At 45.0% G+C, this 15605-nt stretch overlaps 1 protein-coding gene across 1 annotated transcript in view; it reads right to left on the reverse strand.

The window, feature by feature from the left end:
* Positions 1–15605, reverse strand: part of nrg1 (neuregulin 1) — a 212005-nt gene that overhangs the window by 149574 nt on the left and 46826 nt on the right. The window contains exon 3 of the mRNA XM_070866035.1: positions 14803–14921. Coding sequence (XP_070722136.1) covers positions 14803–14921 — 119 coding nt within the window. The remainder of the gene's footprint in view (positions 1–14802; positions 14922–15605) is intronic.

Raw genomic sequence — 15605 nt, forward strand, 5'->3', positions numbered from 1 at the left:
CACACACAGTACAAAACACTCATCAAACGGACAATGAATTGTGACTGTAATAAATACAGTAGAGGCCTCATTAATCGACTGCACGTCACAATCTATCAGACATGCTCAGGCAGAAAGACACTGGCAATTTTCAATCTAAAGTAAATTTTTTTGGATCAATTTCAGAATGACTCAGGGAAATAAAAACAAATGAAAAGGGAGCAGCACTGTTCGGAATCCACACAACCTCAATCTTCTCTTCCCCCGATGCCCCCTCCAGCCATTTTTCTCCTTCCGTTCCTATTTCTGGGACCCTCCCTGGTTCCCACGCTACAGTTTGTGAGCACCTGCCCTGAACCATCTGCTATTCCTTAACTGCTTGCAGGCAGGTCTGACTGAGATTGGGACGGTGAGGCATCAGGACACTGGGGAATTGACCCAGGCCAGGCCACTCAGTGGTAGAGTTTCATTGCTGCTTGGGACTGCTGACCTCCCATACATCGAGGCTGACACTGCAGTGCAATGCTGAGGGAGCGCTGCAGTCTCGGAGATGCCTTCTTCAGGATGAGACGTTAAACCGAGTCCCCCTTCTGCCATCTCAGTTAGATGTAAAAGATCCCACGGCACTTTTTCGAAGAAAAGTAGTGGAGCTCTCCCTGGTGTCCTGGACAATATTGAGTCCTCAACCAACACCGAAAACATATTTTCTGGTCAATTATATCATTTTTTGTTGATTGTGGGACCTTGCTGTGGGCAAATTGGCTGCGGTGTTTCCTACATTACAGCAGTGACTACACTTCAAAAAGTACTTCATTGGCTGTAAAGCGCTTTGGGACATCCTGAGGTCATGACAGGCGGAGTATAAATATAAGTCTTTCTTTTCTTCCTTTTCACCCTAATTACATGTACTTTTCCAGTCATTGCAGCAATTTTAGAAAGATCAATCTTTCATTGATGTTGCGGAACTCCCTTTTTTCTAGTGGTGTAATAGGTACACCTGTTTTTCATAGTTATGTAATAGTTAAAGGCGCTTTTAAAGCTTAGCCTGAGGGAGTAGCTACCTCCCCTGTCCAAACTCACAGGCTTTCGGGCACAGACATCCTGGGTACAGCACATCATTGGCAGGACCGAGAAGCTGGCCAATGAGGAAAGGGATTGCAAGTGCATGAAGCCCTAACAGCCAATGAGTAAACTTCTCAATTGCTGGTTCCTCTCCGGCTATGCAAATCATTAGGCATTAGCCGTGGCTCAGTTAGTATCACCCTCGCCTCTGAGTCAGAAGGTTGTGGGTTCAAGTCCCACTCCAGAGACTTGAGTACATAATTTAGCCTGTTACTCCAGTGCAGTATTGAGAGCGCGCGCAGCACTGTTGGTGGTGTAATTTAGATGAGATGTTAAGCCAAGTCTGCCCTCTCAGGTGGACATAAAAGATCCCATGGCACTATTTCGAAGAAGAGCAGGGGAGTTCTCCCCGGTGTCTTGGCCAATATTTATCCCTCAATGAACATAACAAAAACAGATTATCTGGTCATTATCATATTGCAGTTTGTGGGAGCTTGCTGTGTGCAAATTGGCTTCCGCCTTCCCACATTACAACAGCGACTACACTCCAAAAGTACTTAATTGGCTGTAAAGCGCTTTGAGATATCTGGTGGTCGTGAAAGGCGCTATACAAATGCAAGTCTTTCCTTCTTTCTCAACCAACACTGAAGAAACCGATGATCTGGTCATTTAATTCTTTGCTGTTTGTGGGAGCTTGCTGTGCGCAAATTGGCTGCTGCGTTCCCTACATTACAGCCGCGACAACACTTCAAAAGTGTACCATTGGCTGTGAAGCGCGTTGGGGGTCCATAGAAATGCAAGACCTAGCTGCAGTCACCCATGCTTCACAAGTGAGACCAATCAGAACAAATGGAAGATGAAAAGGGGTTTTTGGGCATGACGTCCACTCCTTCGACCACACAGCATTTGTGCCGCGCCGATTCTCCAGAGTTTCAAGTTGCTGTTGGAGGCATATGTCGGCAGTAAAACCTTCAAGGAAAGGTCGCAGAAACTAAAAACTTAACTGAGTGAAAATCCCACATCGTCAGTCTGATATTATAATGCGTGTTATTATTCAACCCTCAACAGCTGCGGTCACAGGTGGCATTTCCTTGTTAAAAGCAGGACCTCAGCCAAACCTGCTGTGTACAGTATTTCACATCCACATCTGCACTTATCCTTGCTGCCTTCAATCCTCTTCGTAGTCGGAGATTCATTTCCCTCTTTCTAAAAGGTGACGGGCAAGGCGTTAACTGCCTTTGATGAGAATCTATGCCACAAATCCAGCACTCCATGGGGAGAATATTCCCTTCAATTTTTAAACACACCCAAGGCTTGCCAACTTTGTGCTGTACTTCCTGGACCTGTGGTCACTGTTTAAATGAAGGAACCTTTTAAACCCACATCATCTTTTGCCTTTTGACGTAGATCACAGCAACATCAGAGGAGTTTTAAGGCCCCAAAAAGCCCATCCATTTTTGACAATTCAACCCCAACTACCCGTCGTCTCGCCATATCCTTCTCTCTTCATCATCATCATCATCATAGGCAGTCCCTCGGAATCGAGGAAGACTTGCTTCCACTCAAAAAATGAGTTCTTAGGTGGTTGAACAGTCCAATACGAGAGCCACAGACTCTGTCACAGGTGGGGCAGATAGTTGTTGAGGGAAGGGGTAGGTGGGATTGGTTTGCCGCACGCTCTTTTCCGCTGCCTGCGCTTGATTTCTGCATACTCTCGGCGATGAGACTCGAGATGCTTAGCGCCCTCCCGGATGCACTTCCTCCACTTAGGGCGTCTTTGGCCAGGGACTCCCAGGTGTCAGTGGGGATGTTGCACTTTATCAGGGAGGCTTTGAGGGTGTCCTTGTAATGCTTCCGCTGCCCACCTTTGGCTCGTTTGCCGTGAAGGAGTTCCGAGTAGAACGCTTGCTTTGGGAGTCTCGTGTCTGGCATGAGAACACATGCAAATCTCCCTTGCACTCACCTATACTTTCAGCCTCAATAGTTTCCCCTGTTAACTTATTCTGTGAGCCTATTAAAAGACTTGTATTTATATAGCGCCTTTCATGACCACCGGACGTCTCAAAGCGCTTTACTGCCAACGAAGTGCTTTTTGAAGTGTAGTCACTGTTGTAATGTAGGAAATGACAACAATGACTACTTTTATTTATATAGCACCTTTAACGTAGCAAAATGTCCTAAGGCGCTTCACAACAGTGTTACAAGACAAAACAAATAAATTTTACACCGAGCCACAAAAGAAGAAATTAAGGCAAATGACCAAAAGCTTGTTTAAAGAGGTAAGTTTTAAGGAGCGTCTTAAAGAAGGAAAGAGAGGTAGAAGGGCGGAGAGGTTAAGGGAGGGAGTTTCAGAGTTTAGGGCCCAAACAGCTGAAGGCACGACCACCGATGGTTGGGCAGTTATGGTGAGGGATGTTCAAGAGGGCAGATTTTGAGAAGCGCAGACAATTGTGGGATTGTGAGGCTTGAAAAAGATTACAGAGATAGGGAGGGGCAAAGCCATGGAGTGATTTGTAAGCAAGGATGAGAATTTTGAAATCAAGGCATTTTTTAACCGGGAGCCAATGTAGGTCAGCGAGCACAGGTGATCGTGACTACTGAGTTTTGGATGACCTCAAGTTTTCATAGTGTAGTATGTGGGAGGCCAGCCAAGAGTAGTCAAATTAGGGTGAAAACATCTCCCCTCACTCCTAAATTCATCACAGTTCCCAATAGTGTTTCTCATCATGGTGCCTCTCTGAGAATTAGCAATCGTTAGATGAGAGAGGAGATGAGAAGGTGTTTTTTTATGCAGCGAGTTGTTATGATCTGGAATGCACTGGTGAAAGCAGATTCAATAGCAACTTTCAAAAGGGAATTGGATAAATATTTGAAAAGGGAACACTTGCAGGGCTATGGGAAAACAGCGGAGGAATGGCACTAAGTAGATATCTCTTTTCAAAGACCCGGCACAATAGGTTGAATGGCTTTCTTCTGTTCTGTATGTATATTGGGCGGGGGATGTATATTGGGCGGGGGTTATATGTTGGGCAGGGGTTGTATTGCGGGCGGTGGGTATATGGCGGGCGGGCGGGGTGGGGGGTGTAAGACGGGGGGGTGCATGGCAGGTAGGGATTGTATATTGGGCAGGGGGTGTATATCGGGCAGGGGGTGCATATCGGGCAGGGGGTACATATCGGGCAGGGGGTGTCACGGGCTGTCGCGCTTCCTACATTACAACAGTGACTGCACTTCAAAAGCACTTCATTGGCTGTAAAGCGCATTGGGACTTCCTGAGATCATGAAGGACACTATATAAATGCAGGTCTTTCCATCTTTCTTTCTTTAATGTTTTTAACTCTTATTTATATTATACATCCAAACATGTATAAACATAGGGTTCTATCTCCACGAACTACGCTGACTGAATATTTGTGGAGCGATGAGGTTACCAGCATCAAGAGCGGAAACCTAACCAACATGATGATGTACGTCAGGGTGCATGCTCCATCTGTACTGTACACACACACACAGTTAGCATATATCTAGGAAGCAGGAAAACTTGTCTACCATCCTCTCTGGCGCGCTACGACACAGAAGAAATAAGTTGAATTTCACTCATTGATGATAACCAATAACCAAATGTGTCCAGGCTGACACCAGTGAGCAAATTATTATAAACTCATCCAGCCTGACAACTGCTTTCATTGCGAAATGGAATTCAATAAATCTGGTAATTAGCACCATCAAAATAATGACCGTGAAAAGATGCCAGATTATGGCAGAAACCCAACTGATTCGATACTGTCCTTCAGGCAAGGGAACCTGCCACACCGACCCATCCTGGGCCCCCAGGTGACTTTATCCCCAGGCTATTTGCGTGACATCTGAATGCTCTCTGCGCAACTCGGGATGGGCAATAAACACCATTTCCAGTGCTGCCCACGTAACAAGAATAGATAATATTAAAAAGAATCCACACATATACAACGGACATTTAAACAGCACGTTTAACGTGAGGTGCTTCACAGCGGCGTAATCGGATCAAACCAGGTGCTGAAGCAAAGGAGGAGCTATTAGGAGGGGGAACCAAAAGCTTGGTCCAAGAGATGAGTTCTAAGAAAGGTCTTTGGAGAGGTGAAGGGATTTAGGGAGGAAATTCCGGAATACAAAAGCAAGGAAGTTATGAGGAACCCGTATAAAACACTGGTTTGGTGTCCAATTCTGGGCACCGCACTTTAGGAAGGATGTGAAGGCCTTAGAGAGGGTACAGAAAAGATTTATAAGATTGGTTCCGGGATGAGGGACTTCAGTTAGGTGGATAGACTGGAGAAGCTGGGGTTGTTCTCCTTCGAGCAGAGAATGTTGAGAGGAGATTGGATAGAGGTGTTCAAAATCATGAGGGGTCTAGATAGAGTAGATACATAGAAACTGTTCCCATTGGCAGAGGGGTCGAGAACCAGAGGACACAGACTTAAGGTGATTGGCAGAAGAACCCAAGACGACATAAGGAAAAATGTTTTTGACGCAGCGAGTGGCTAGGATCTGGAACACACTGCCTGAAAGGGTGGTGGAGGCAGACTCAATTGTGGCCTTCAAATGGGAATTGGATGAGTACCTGAAGGAAAAAATAATGCAGGGCTAAGGAGAAAGGGCGGGGGAATGGGACTAGCTGAAGTGCTCTCGCAGAGAGCTAGCATGAGCTCGATGGGCCCGAATGGCCTCCTCCGTGCTGTAACCATGCTATGATTGTGTGGGACCTAGATGGCTAAAGGCACGGTTGTCAATGGTGGGGTCGGTGGGATGGAGAGGGAGGGCACAAATAGTGCAAGAAGAAGCCAGACTGCTGGGTTGTAGGGCTGGACGAGGTTACAGAGATTGGGATGGGCAAGGCCATGACAGGATTTTTGAAGTATTTACATCGTTGGTGGATTTATTGCGATCACCAGAGATGTAGGTAATTGGCAGAAGAGTACAATATGTGTAGGCTGAATTTGCGTGCATAACTGCAGTCACTGCACTTAAAAGTAATTGAATTTACTTGAAGTTTGGGATGATTCTCAGTGTGGTAAAACACTATATTAAATGCAAGACATTCTTTCTCCCCAACCTGGACTTCTGTTTCAGATTTTGGCCATCAGTATTTAAAGTAATTCAGAATCCAAGCTCTGAATCATAAGAATTTAAGAAATAAGAGCAGGAGTAGGCCATTTGGCCCCTCGAGCCTGCTCCACCATTCAATAAGATTATGGCTGATCCGATCATGGACTCAGTTCCACTTCCCTGACTGCTCTCCATAACCCTTTATTCCCTTATCGTTCAAACATCTGTCGATCTCCGCCTTAAATATATTCAATGATTCAGCCTCCACAGCTCCTTGGGGCAGAAAATTCCATAGATTTATAACCCTCAGAGAAGAAATTCCTCCTCATTGCAGTTTTAAATGGGCAACCCCTTATTCGGAGACTATGTCCCCTAATTTTAGTTTCCCCTATGAGTGGAAATATCCTCTCTGCATCCACTTTGTCGAGCCCCCTCATTATCTTATTTGTTTCAATAAGATCACCTTTCATTCTTCTAAATTCCAATGAGTACAGGCCCAACCTACTCAACCTATCTTCATAAGTCAACCCCCTCATCTCCGGAATCAACCTAGTGAACCTTCTCTGAACAGCCTCCAATGCATGTATATCCTTCCTTAAATATGGAGATCAAAACTGTACGCAGTACTCCAGGTGTGGCCTCACCAATACTCTGTACAGTTGTTGCAGGACTTCTCTGCTTTTATACTCTATCCCCCTTGCAATAAAGTCCAACATTCCATTTGCCTTCCTGATTACTTGCTGTATGTATCTGCATACTAACTTTTTGTGTTCCATGCACAAGGACCCCCAGGTCCCTCTGTACTGCAGCACTTTGCAATTTTTCTCCATTTAAATTATAATTTGTTTTTCTATTTTTTTTCCGCCAAAGTGGATAACCTCACATTTTCCCACATTATACTCCATCTGCCAAATTTTTGCCCACTCACTTAGCCTGTCTATATCCCTTTGCAGATTCTTTGTGTCCTCCTCACAATTTGCTTTTCCACTCATCTTTGTATCATCAGCAAACTTGGCTACATTACACTCGGTCCCTTCATCCAAGTCATTAATAGAGATTGTAAATAGTTGAGGACCCAGCACAGATTCCTGCAGCACCCCACTAGTTACTGTTTGCCAACAGGAAAATGACCCATTTATCCCGACTCTCTGTTTTCTGTTAGTTAACCAATCCTCTACCCATGCTAATATATGTTATCTCCAACCCCGTGAGCTTTTATCTTGTGCAGTAACCTCTTGTGGCACTTTATCGATTGCCTTCTGGAAATCCAAATACACCACATCCACTGGCTCCCCCTTATCCACCCTGCTCATTACATCCTCAAAGAACTCCAGCAAATTCGATTTCCCTTTCATAAAACCATGCTGACTCTGCTTGATTGAATCATGCTTTTCCAAATGTCCCGCTACTGCTTCCTTAATAATTGACTTCAGCATTTTCCCAACGACAGAAGTTTGACGAACTGATCTATAGTTTCCTGCTTTTTGTCTGCCTCCTTTTTCAATTTGAAGGTTTCTTTCAATGACCTTCTCACTCATTTAATCCACTTGACATGACGCACCAGCAGCCATTAAGTGACAGAGCATCATACATCATGCACAATAGCCAATGTTGAAGGAATAGGGATGAGAAGGGAGGGAGGGAGTCCTTTATTGGTTTCGCCCATGTGCATTTTGGCCCCGGATTAATGGCAGATTGCAACCCATCCCTACACCTTACTGCTGGCCGTCTATCACTCCATATTTGTACCTCACTGTAGACCCGTAGTAAAATAAAATCAGCATTCAGCTCAAACAGGCAGATGGTGCTTTTTAAACACACCGATAGATCAGTTCCACTTGCATCATGTTGCGTCCTGTACTGCAGCGCACTGGCCTTTTCCAACTGATGGAAGTAGGTCACTCGCACATGGTATTTCGATAAATGGGACACCAATCCAGTCGGTAAACCGCAGGACTGTGCACCAATGTGCCGATCCCACAACAAATTCTGCAGCACACAGTCAGCACTGAATGGAGTGGAGGTAACACAGAATTAGCATTGGCACCCTATGGTGACAGCTGTACTTAATACAGAGAGAAAAAAAAACGCCAACAAATTGACAAGAGTTTGGCTGTTTCCTCCTTAATCCCACAGGATTGAAGAGGGACCTCAAAAGGTCGGGAATCAGATGCTCAGCACGGTTTCAAAGATTATAAGGTAATTGTAGATTACAAGTTGAGGACTACCATTTGATCGGGCTTAGTTCAGATGATAAAATCACTACATTGCAGTATGCAAGTGCTTCTTAAATTATTCTAGTGCGTTTGCTTCCAGTAGCCTAACTGGGAACCCATTCCATGTGTGTTCGACAATATTATACTTCAAGTATCTATCGGTGTTGTCTTGGGGCGGGGCGGGGGAGGGTGAGTGGTTGAGGCTTTTGCGAGGGAATTGGATGCATACTTGGGGGGGGGGGGGGAGAGGGTTGCACGGCTGTGGGAAAGGAACGGGTGGGTGGGGTGTTACTGGTTGGATGTCTCTTTCAAGGGGCTGGCGCGGACACGATGGGCCGAATGGCTTCCTTCTGCGATTGTACGATTCTAAAACACCAGCGAAACTAGTTACAAAATGGTGCCATTTTGACCAAAAGACCACACTGGAATCCAACTGCGTCTTAGCTTCACTGTTTGTGACCGTTTGCACTTTGCTGTTACCAAAATCTCTGACCTTCCCCATTGGATGCCTTTCAGCTGGGAAGAAGGAGGAACCACATTTTAGCTTTGGGACAAAGGATTCCTATTTTCCTGCAGTTTGATAAAGGCTATTCTAACATCACACAAAGTTGCGGCTTTGAATTTCAAGCCACATCAGCGCACCGATGTAGAAAAATAGCTTAACCGCAAACAACACTACAAGGAACTGATATACAAGTATTCATTTCTTTGAGTATTTGTGGAATTTATACTTCAGGGGCGAGGTTCACAATCTGTTTTAGCAACAGCACCAATACCAGCATTTTAAGGAACAGCTTTCCAACGAGCTCGACTGCACATTATTAATGGAGTGCATTATGGATGTTAATCAGCAAGACACGGCAGCTGAACAGCAAAATGAAAATATCAGAGAAAATGACTTTATTACAGGAGAGCAGCAAAGCATGCAGGACAAATAAATGTGGCACAAAAGGACAGAGCCTTGTTCGAAATCCTCCTCCTAACTCACTGCCTTTCGTTGTAAAGGGCACTGCGGTTACCTTGAGAGTATAAGAACATAAGGAGCAGGAGTAGGCCATGCGGTTCCTCGAGCCTGCTCCACCATTCAACAAGATCACGGCTGATCTGATCATGAACTCAGCTCCATTTCCCCGCCTGCTCCCCATAACCCTTTATCGCTTAAGAAACTGTCTATTTCTGTCTTAAATTTATTCAATGTCTCAGCTTCCACAGCTCTCTGCGGCAGCGAATTCCACAGATTAACAACCCTCTTAGAGAAGAAATTCCTCCTCATTTCAGAATAAGGGGCCGTCCATTTAAAACTAAGATTTTGGTCTCTAGTTCTAGTCTCCCCCATCAGTGGAAACATCCTCTCTGCATCCACCTTGTCAAGCCCCCTCATAATCTTATACGTTTTGATAAGATCGCCTCTCATTCTTCTGAATTCCAAAGAGTAGAGGCTCAACCTTTCCTCATAAGTCAACCCTTTCATCCCCGGAATCAACCTAGTGAATCTTCTCTGAACTGCCTCCAAAGCAAGTATATCCTTTCGTAAATATGGAAACCAAAACTGCACGCAGTACTCCAGGTGTGGCTTCACCAATACCCTGTATAGCTGTAGCAAGACTTCCCTGCTTTTATACTCGATCCCCTTTGCAAAAGGCCAAGATTCCATTGGCCTTCCTGATCATTTGCTGTACCTGCATACTATCCTTTTGTGTTTCCTGCACAAGTACCCCCAGGTCCCGCTGTACTGCGGCACTTTGCAATCTTTCTCCATTGAAATAATATTTTTCTGCCAAAGTGCATGACCTCACACTTTCCCACATTATACTCCATCTGCCAAATTTTTGCCCACTCACTTAGCCTGCCAATGTCCTTTTGCAGATTTTGTGTGTCCTCCTCACATATTGCTTTTCCTTCCATCTTTGTATCGTCAGCAAACTTGGCTACTTTACACTCAGTCCCTTCTTTCAAGTTGTTAATATAGATTGTAAATAGTTGGGGTCCCAGCACTGATCCCTGTGGTATCCCACTAGTTACTGTTTGCCAACCAGAGAATGAACCATTTATCCCGACTCTCTGTTTTCTGTTAGTTAGCCAATTCTCTATCCATACTAATATATTACCCCCAACCCCGTGAACTTTTATCTTGTGCAGTAATCTTTTATGTGGCACCTTGTCAAATGCCTTCTGGAAGTCCAAATACACCACATCTGGAAGTATCTGGGCTGCATTATACTTCTTCTTAGGCAGTTCCTCGGAGTCAAGGATGACTTGCTTCCACATTAATATGAGTGCTTAGGTGACTGATGAGACCAATACGGGATCGACAGTCTCTGTCACAGGTGGGGCAGGTGGTGGTTGGAGGGACGGGTGGGTGGGGTGCTTGGGTTCCCGTGCGCTCCTTCCGCTGTTTGTGCTTGGCTTCCGCGTGTTCCCGGCGAAGAGACTCGTGGTATTCGGCACCTTCCCGGATGCTTCTCCTCCATTTTGAGCAGTCTTGGGGCCAGGGATTCCCAGGTGTCGGTGGGGATGTTTCACTTTATCAAGGAAGCTTTCAGGGTATCCTTGAAGCATGTCCTCTGCCCACCTGGGGCTCGCTTGCCGTGTCGGAGCTCCGAGTAGAGCGCTTGTTTTGGGAGTGTAGTATCGGGCCTGCGGATGGTGTGGCCCATCCATCGGAGCTGATCGAGCGTGGTCAGTGCTTCAATCTGGGGATGTTGGCCTGAGCGAGAACACTGATGTTGGTGCGCATTATGCTGAGGAACTATTATACTGAGGAACACCGTGTGTCTTTCTTCCAAGTGGGACAAGACACTGACTGGAAATGAACGCCGAGTTCACACTCTGCCAGGACGAGGGAGTGGAGTGAGGGGAAATGATCCGATCTCTGGCCTTCAAGTAGGGGGACCGTGAGCCCCTAATGGTTGCATGGGCTAATCCTCAACGAGTCTCATGATGGTACGGCCTCTTCTTCACCTTCATGTAGATCCACAGCTACGTTGTCTTGTAACTTTTCTTTTTCTTGCCAAAGTTGCCCCCATTCCCTTCCGGACGGGTTTGTCTATGTGCTGGAGTACAGGTCAAGGGACACCATGTGTCCTCCAGAACCTCCCCCATTCGGGCATTATTGATCGGCAAGCCTGGACAATGGAGCAGGCTATTTGGTGTCACCAGATGCCGACAGATGTGCACTTCCATCAGAATCTCTCTGAATAATAATCGGGAAGCCTGGCCGACTGTCCCAACGCTAAATGTGGCAGGTCTACCCTTGGCCCAGCTGCGATCAGCTGACTCTGCACGGATTGGGGAGCAACCGATTGAAACTCAAGTCCAAAATTCCAAAATAATCCCAAACTCTCCTTCCCGTAAATGACTCGAAGCGTGACTAGTCACATTACCGACTCAAATGAATCGTGTGGGTCAGGAAGAAGGAAACGAGGCCCTTTTGGAATTTGGCTCATGGATACAAAACGTGGTGTTATTAGCTAGTCGGATGCTTGTCAGACTATGTAAGTTCAGGTCACAGATTTCTGGAACGGAGGGAGAACATAATTTCCTCTTGCTCAATAGCTTAGACATGCTTCGACACAGCTTCTGTGCTTTAGTTGATAACAAGAAGGGGGTCTCCAGTTACTGCAGAGATGTTTCTGAGCCTCACATTTCAGGCAGGAAACTTCTTGCCAAGAAAAACACGAGCAAAGAAAGAGTCTGTGCAAACGACACCCCATGTGCAAGCACAGCAAGTGGAGCCGAGCTTCCAGATTCATGTCTACTTTTTAAAAGGGCGTTCATGACATTTGCTTTAAATCGGGAACGTTTCCCCCCTGCTCAGTTAAACTTTTTGGATTTAGCCATTAAGATAAGGCACACAAAACATTGTATTTCATAGGTGAATGACCTCACATATGCTCAAAATCGGCCATCCAACATGCACATAATGCATTCTTAACTGCGTCGCATCTCATTATATTTTTGCAACAGAATGGGTTCCAACAAGTCTTGAAAAGTGTTAGTCGCTTTCCTGGTTATGGTCATTGTACTTCACACTTCTGAATGTAAAAAAAAAATATAGCATTCTCGAATGGGATTGAAAGTCTATGTAAACAATGCAACGTAACCTACAAAAGGAGAGAGATGTCCAGCATAACTCCAAGTGCCAGACTGGCTAGACCCTCACTTAACACTGCCCATGTTTGAGCTATCCCAGGACATAGGACATGTTTCTTGAACGCAAGCATCAGTGGATTTATACAAGGACTTCAATACGCCAAAAGCACAGATACAACAACTTTGCCCAACATATACTTAGCGCTGTGAAATTAGAAACGGTTAAATCAGATCCTCTTTCAGACGTGCTAACACAGGCCAAACACCTGCTGCCAAGCTCAATAAATGTTATTTAATCTGAGTGTTAAAAAATGGCTTTCAAAAGTATGAGCACCAAATATATGATTCTCTGCAGATCACTTGAATTCATAACAAACATTTGTCTTTGGCATCAGGCAAAGCGTCACTTCAAATTCTTCAAACGATGTTAAGAGCCCTACTGATTTCCTCCAAGCAAGTCACACCCTACTTCATATATTCAATGGAAAATCCAGGATTGGAAAAAGTGCTGAGATCTGCTTGTGGCTTTGCATTTGGTGTGCACCTTCAATCACGTTAGGGTGCAAGTCAATGGCCAAAGAGCATAAAGGTGTTTACACTGGGAATAAAGAGCATCGGGGGGTCATCAGCAGACAGTCTTTCTACTGAAGGGGCCCAGCTGATGTCATAAACTGCGAGAGCAAAACTCAAAATGATTGTCGCCGATGACAACCTTCCAATCAGTGCTCGCTGTTCATTATTTAGAACATGTCCCAGCAGTTTTATTCTGCCCAGTTTTTCTGCCTTTCGTGAAAGTTAGAGCCTGCGGCCATCAAAGCACGATGATTATGATACCGTGACAACAGGATTTTTGAAAACAATATAGGGTTAACTGAGAATGAAATTTGCTTTAATGGTGATATATTGTACTGTGCATGGTCTCAAGTTACCATTTTATTTGTGCTGAAATTTGCTCATTTTCACGATTTGATGTTGCACTTTTTCATTGGTGGAGGTGCAAGAGAGAGAGAGGGTGGGGGGCATCAGGAAGAAAGTGATCTTGCACAGCATAGCATAACACAACATTACTACTGAGTACTGAGGCCAATTGCCACAGCAAAAATAGGAACATCACTTTAAACAAACAATCATGTACAAAGGCAGATGACTCATCTGTATAGAAGCTTTTAGTTTTTGCTGGTTGATCTCCCATGGCTTTCCATAAGGGGAGGCACCAAGTGCAATCTTCAGGTGTAGCGAGATTAAAGGCCAGGGGGTAATTGGACCAGGGAGCACAGAGATAATTCAGCCCCCATTTTAAAATCGCACATTCTGCACTTTAAAAAAAAATTGCCATTCTAACTCCCCTTGCCCGCATTTATAATGGGAGCTCCCCATGTGAACTGGTCACAGTGTAATTACTGCCTCCTGCCATTGGCGGCACTGCAGTGCCTCCACTCAGGGCACGGTGACGTTCGAGTGAGACAAGTTTACATAGCCAGTTCCCCATTTATAATGAAAACAGTGGACAGGAAATGCGTGTAGGCATAAAGAGGGTGAAATTGGTCTTTGGCTGCAGCACGAAATGGACGGTAGCGAATGGGCAGCCCCTTTTATGCCCCGCCCAATTTTCGATTCCCCAGTAAAGAAACTCCGATGGGGAGTAAAATAGGTGGCCGATTCACTATTGTCCGTTTTGCACTATCCCTCAAGACCAACTTCACCCCCAAGATTTTGAATATATTATATTTAGGCGCATATGCATTGGCAGCACTCCATCTCTCTTTGAAACATCATTTCGTAATTGCTGACATAGATAATTCAGTTTAGCAGCCCTATTCTTTACGACGCATCACAAAGATTGGTGAGGCCAAAAAATTATAATCCATCTCTACAACCCGCACTGCGTTGCAAAATACAACACTACATTTTTGCCACTCGGCAAAACTACAAGTGGCTTGGCTTTTACGTCTCATATACATTATACTGTTAGGCATAAAAATCTGATTTGTTTGATGTTCTTTCATTGTTCTATGCAGAAATGCTAATAACTCAGTTCCAGTATAAGAGGTTGCATTGTACAAGTCGTTACTATTGAATAAACCCCTCTCATCAACATTAGGCACTGCGCCAACTTATAACCTCGGACAAGCCACTAAATTCTCTCTCTTGCTGCACATCTACTCTTACTTCCTCCACAGGCAACTGCAAAACGGTTACTCCTGTCGACCTCTCGCTAGCACAGGAACCTATGGTGTGTTGAGCCAACATGGCGTAACCAATCAGCATAAAGGCAAGCATCAAAAATAATAGTGCGTTTTAAGCCTCGTGATTGTGAGTTGGTACACACACACACACTTCCATCGCCGTGAATCAATGCAATCACTCTTACCGGGTGTGACCGCTATGTTGCTTATGGACCGGTCTTCGCCCTGCTGATTGATAGCTTCACACGTGTATTCTCCGGCATGTGATGGCTTTACTTTCCTGATCAGAAGTTCGGATTCCTTCCTGTAAAAATAGGCAAAAGAAGATAACGGGAGGAAGATAAAGCTAATAGTTGTCCCTGCAGTAGAGGTGAATGGGTGTCCCTGCAATAGGGAGGTGAATGGCTATCGCTGCAGTGGTTACAGGAATACTTTATTTTGCAGTTTCAGCAGTGGTAACTTTTGTGTACACGTAAATAACTGACAAACTGAGCCAGGAGTAATGTAACTTAACTTAACTGTGCTTTTATACAACCCAAAATGGTGTCCCCAAACCGGCATGAACCAGCATGAGTACAGCAACTGTGAATAGCTCCCGCAGGGTCCTGATGCTCGTCCTGTGAGCTGTAACAAACTGAGTATGAACACAACAGTAACATTTATAAGTGGCGCACAGCCAAAAAAATCCCCCAATGTAGGAATGTTACACTACTGCAGGTCGTTTTGGTAACAGCTACTGTATTTCAGCAATATAAAAAGATAATTAAGTCTTACATACTAGAAATACAGTTTAGTTCAATTCCAGGAACAGATGAATGTTGGAAGATTACTTTTGGGAGATGCCACAGCTTGCAATGATACTCGAACCTTGCAACCCAGACGCCCTTTACAAATGGGGTCTCACCAAGACACATCTCCCAAGAGGGACTCTCGCCAATCAGAAGCATCTCCTTGGGGGAAGCAAGGATGCTGTTCTGAGTTTGGGCTC

This window comes from Pristiophorus japonicus, chromosome 2 (genome assembly GCF_044704955.1).
Source record: "Pristiophorus japonicus isolate sPriJap1 chromosome 2, sPriJap1.hap1, whole genome shotgun sequence".
Taxonomy (NCBI): domain Eukaryota; kingdom Metazoa; phylum Chordata; class Chondrichthyes; family Pristiophoridae; genus Pristiophorus; species Pristiophorus japonicus.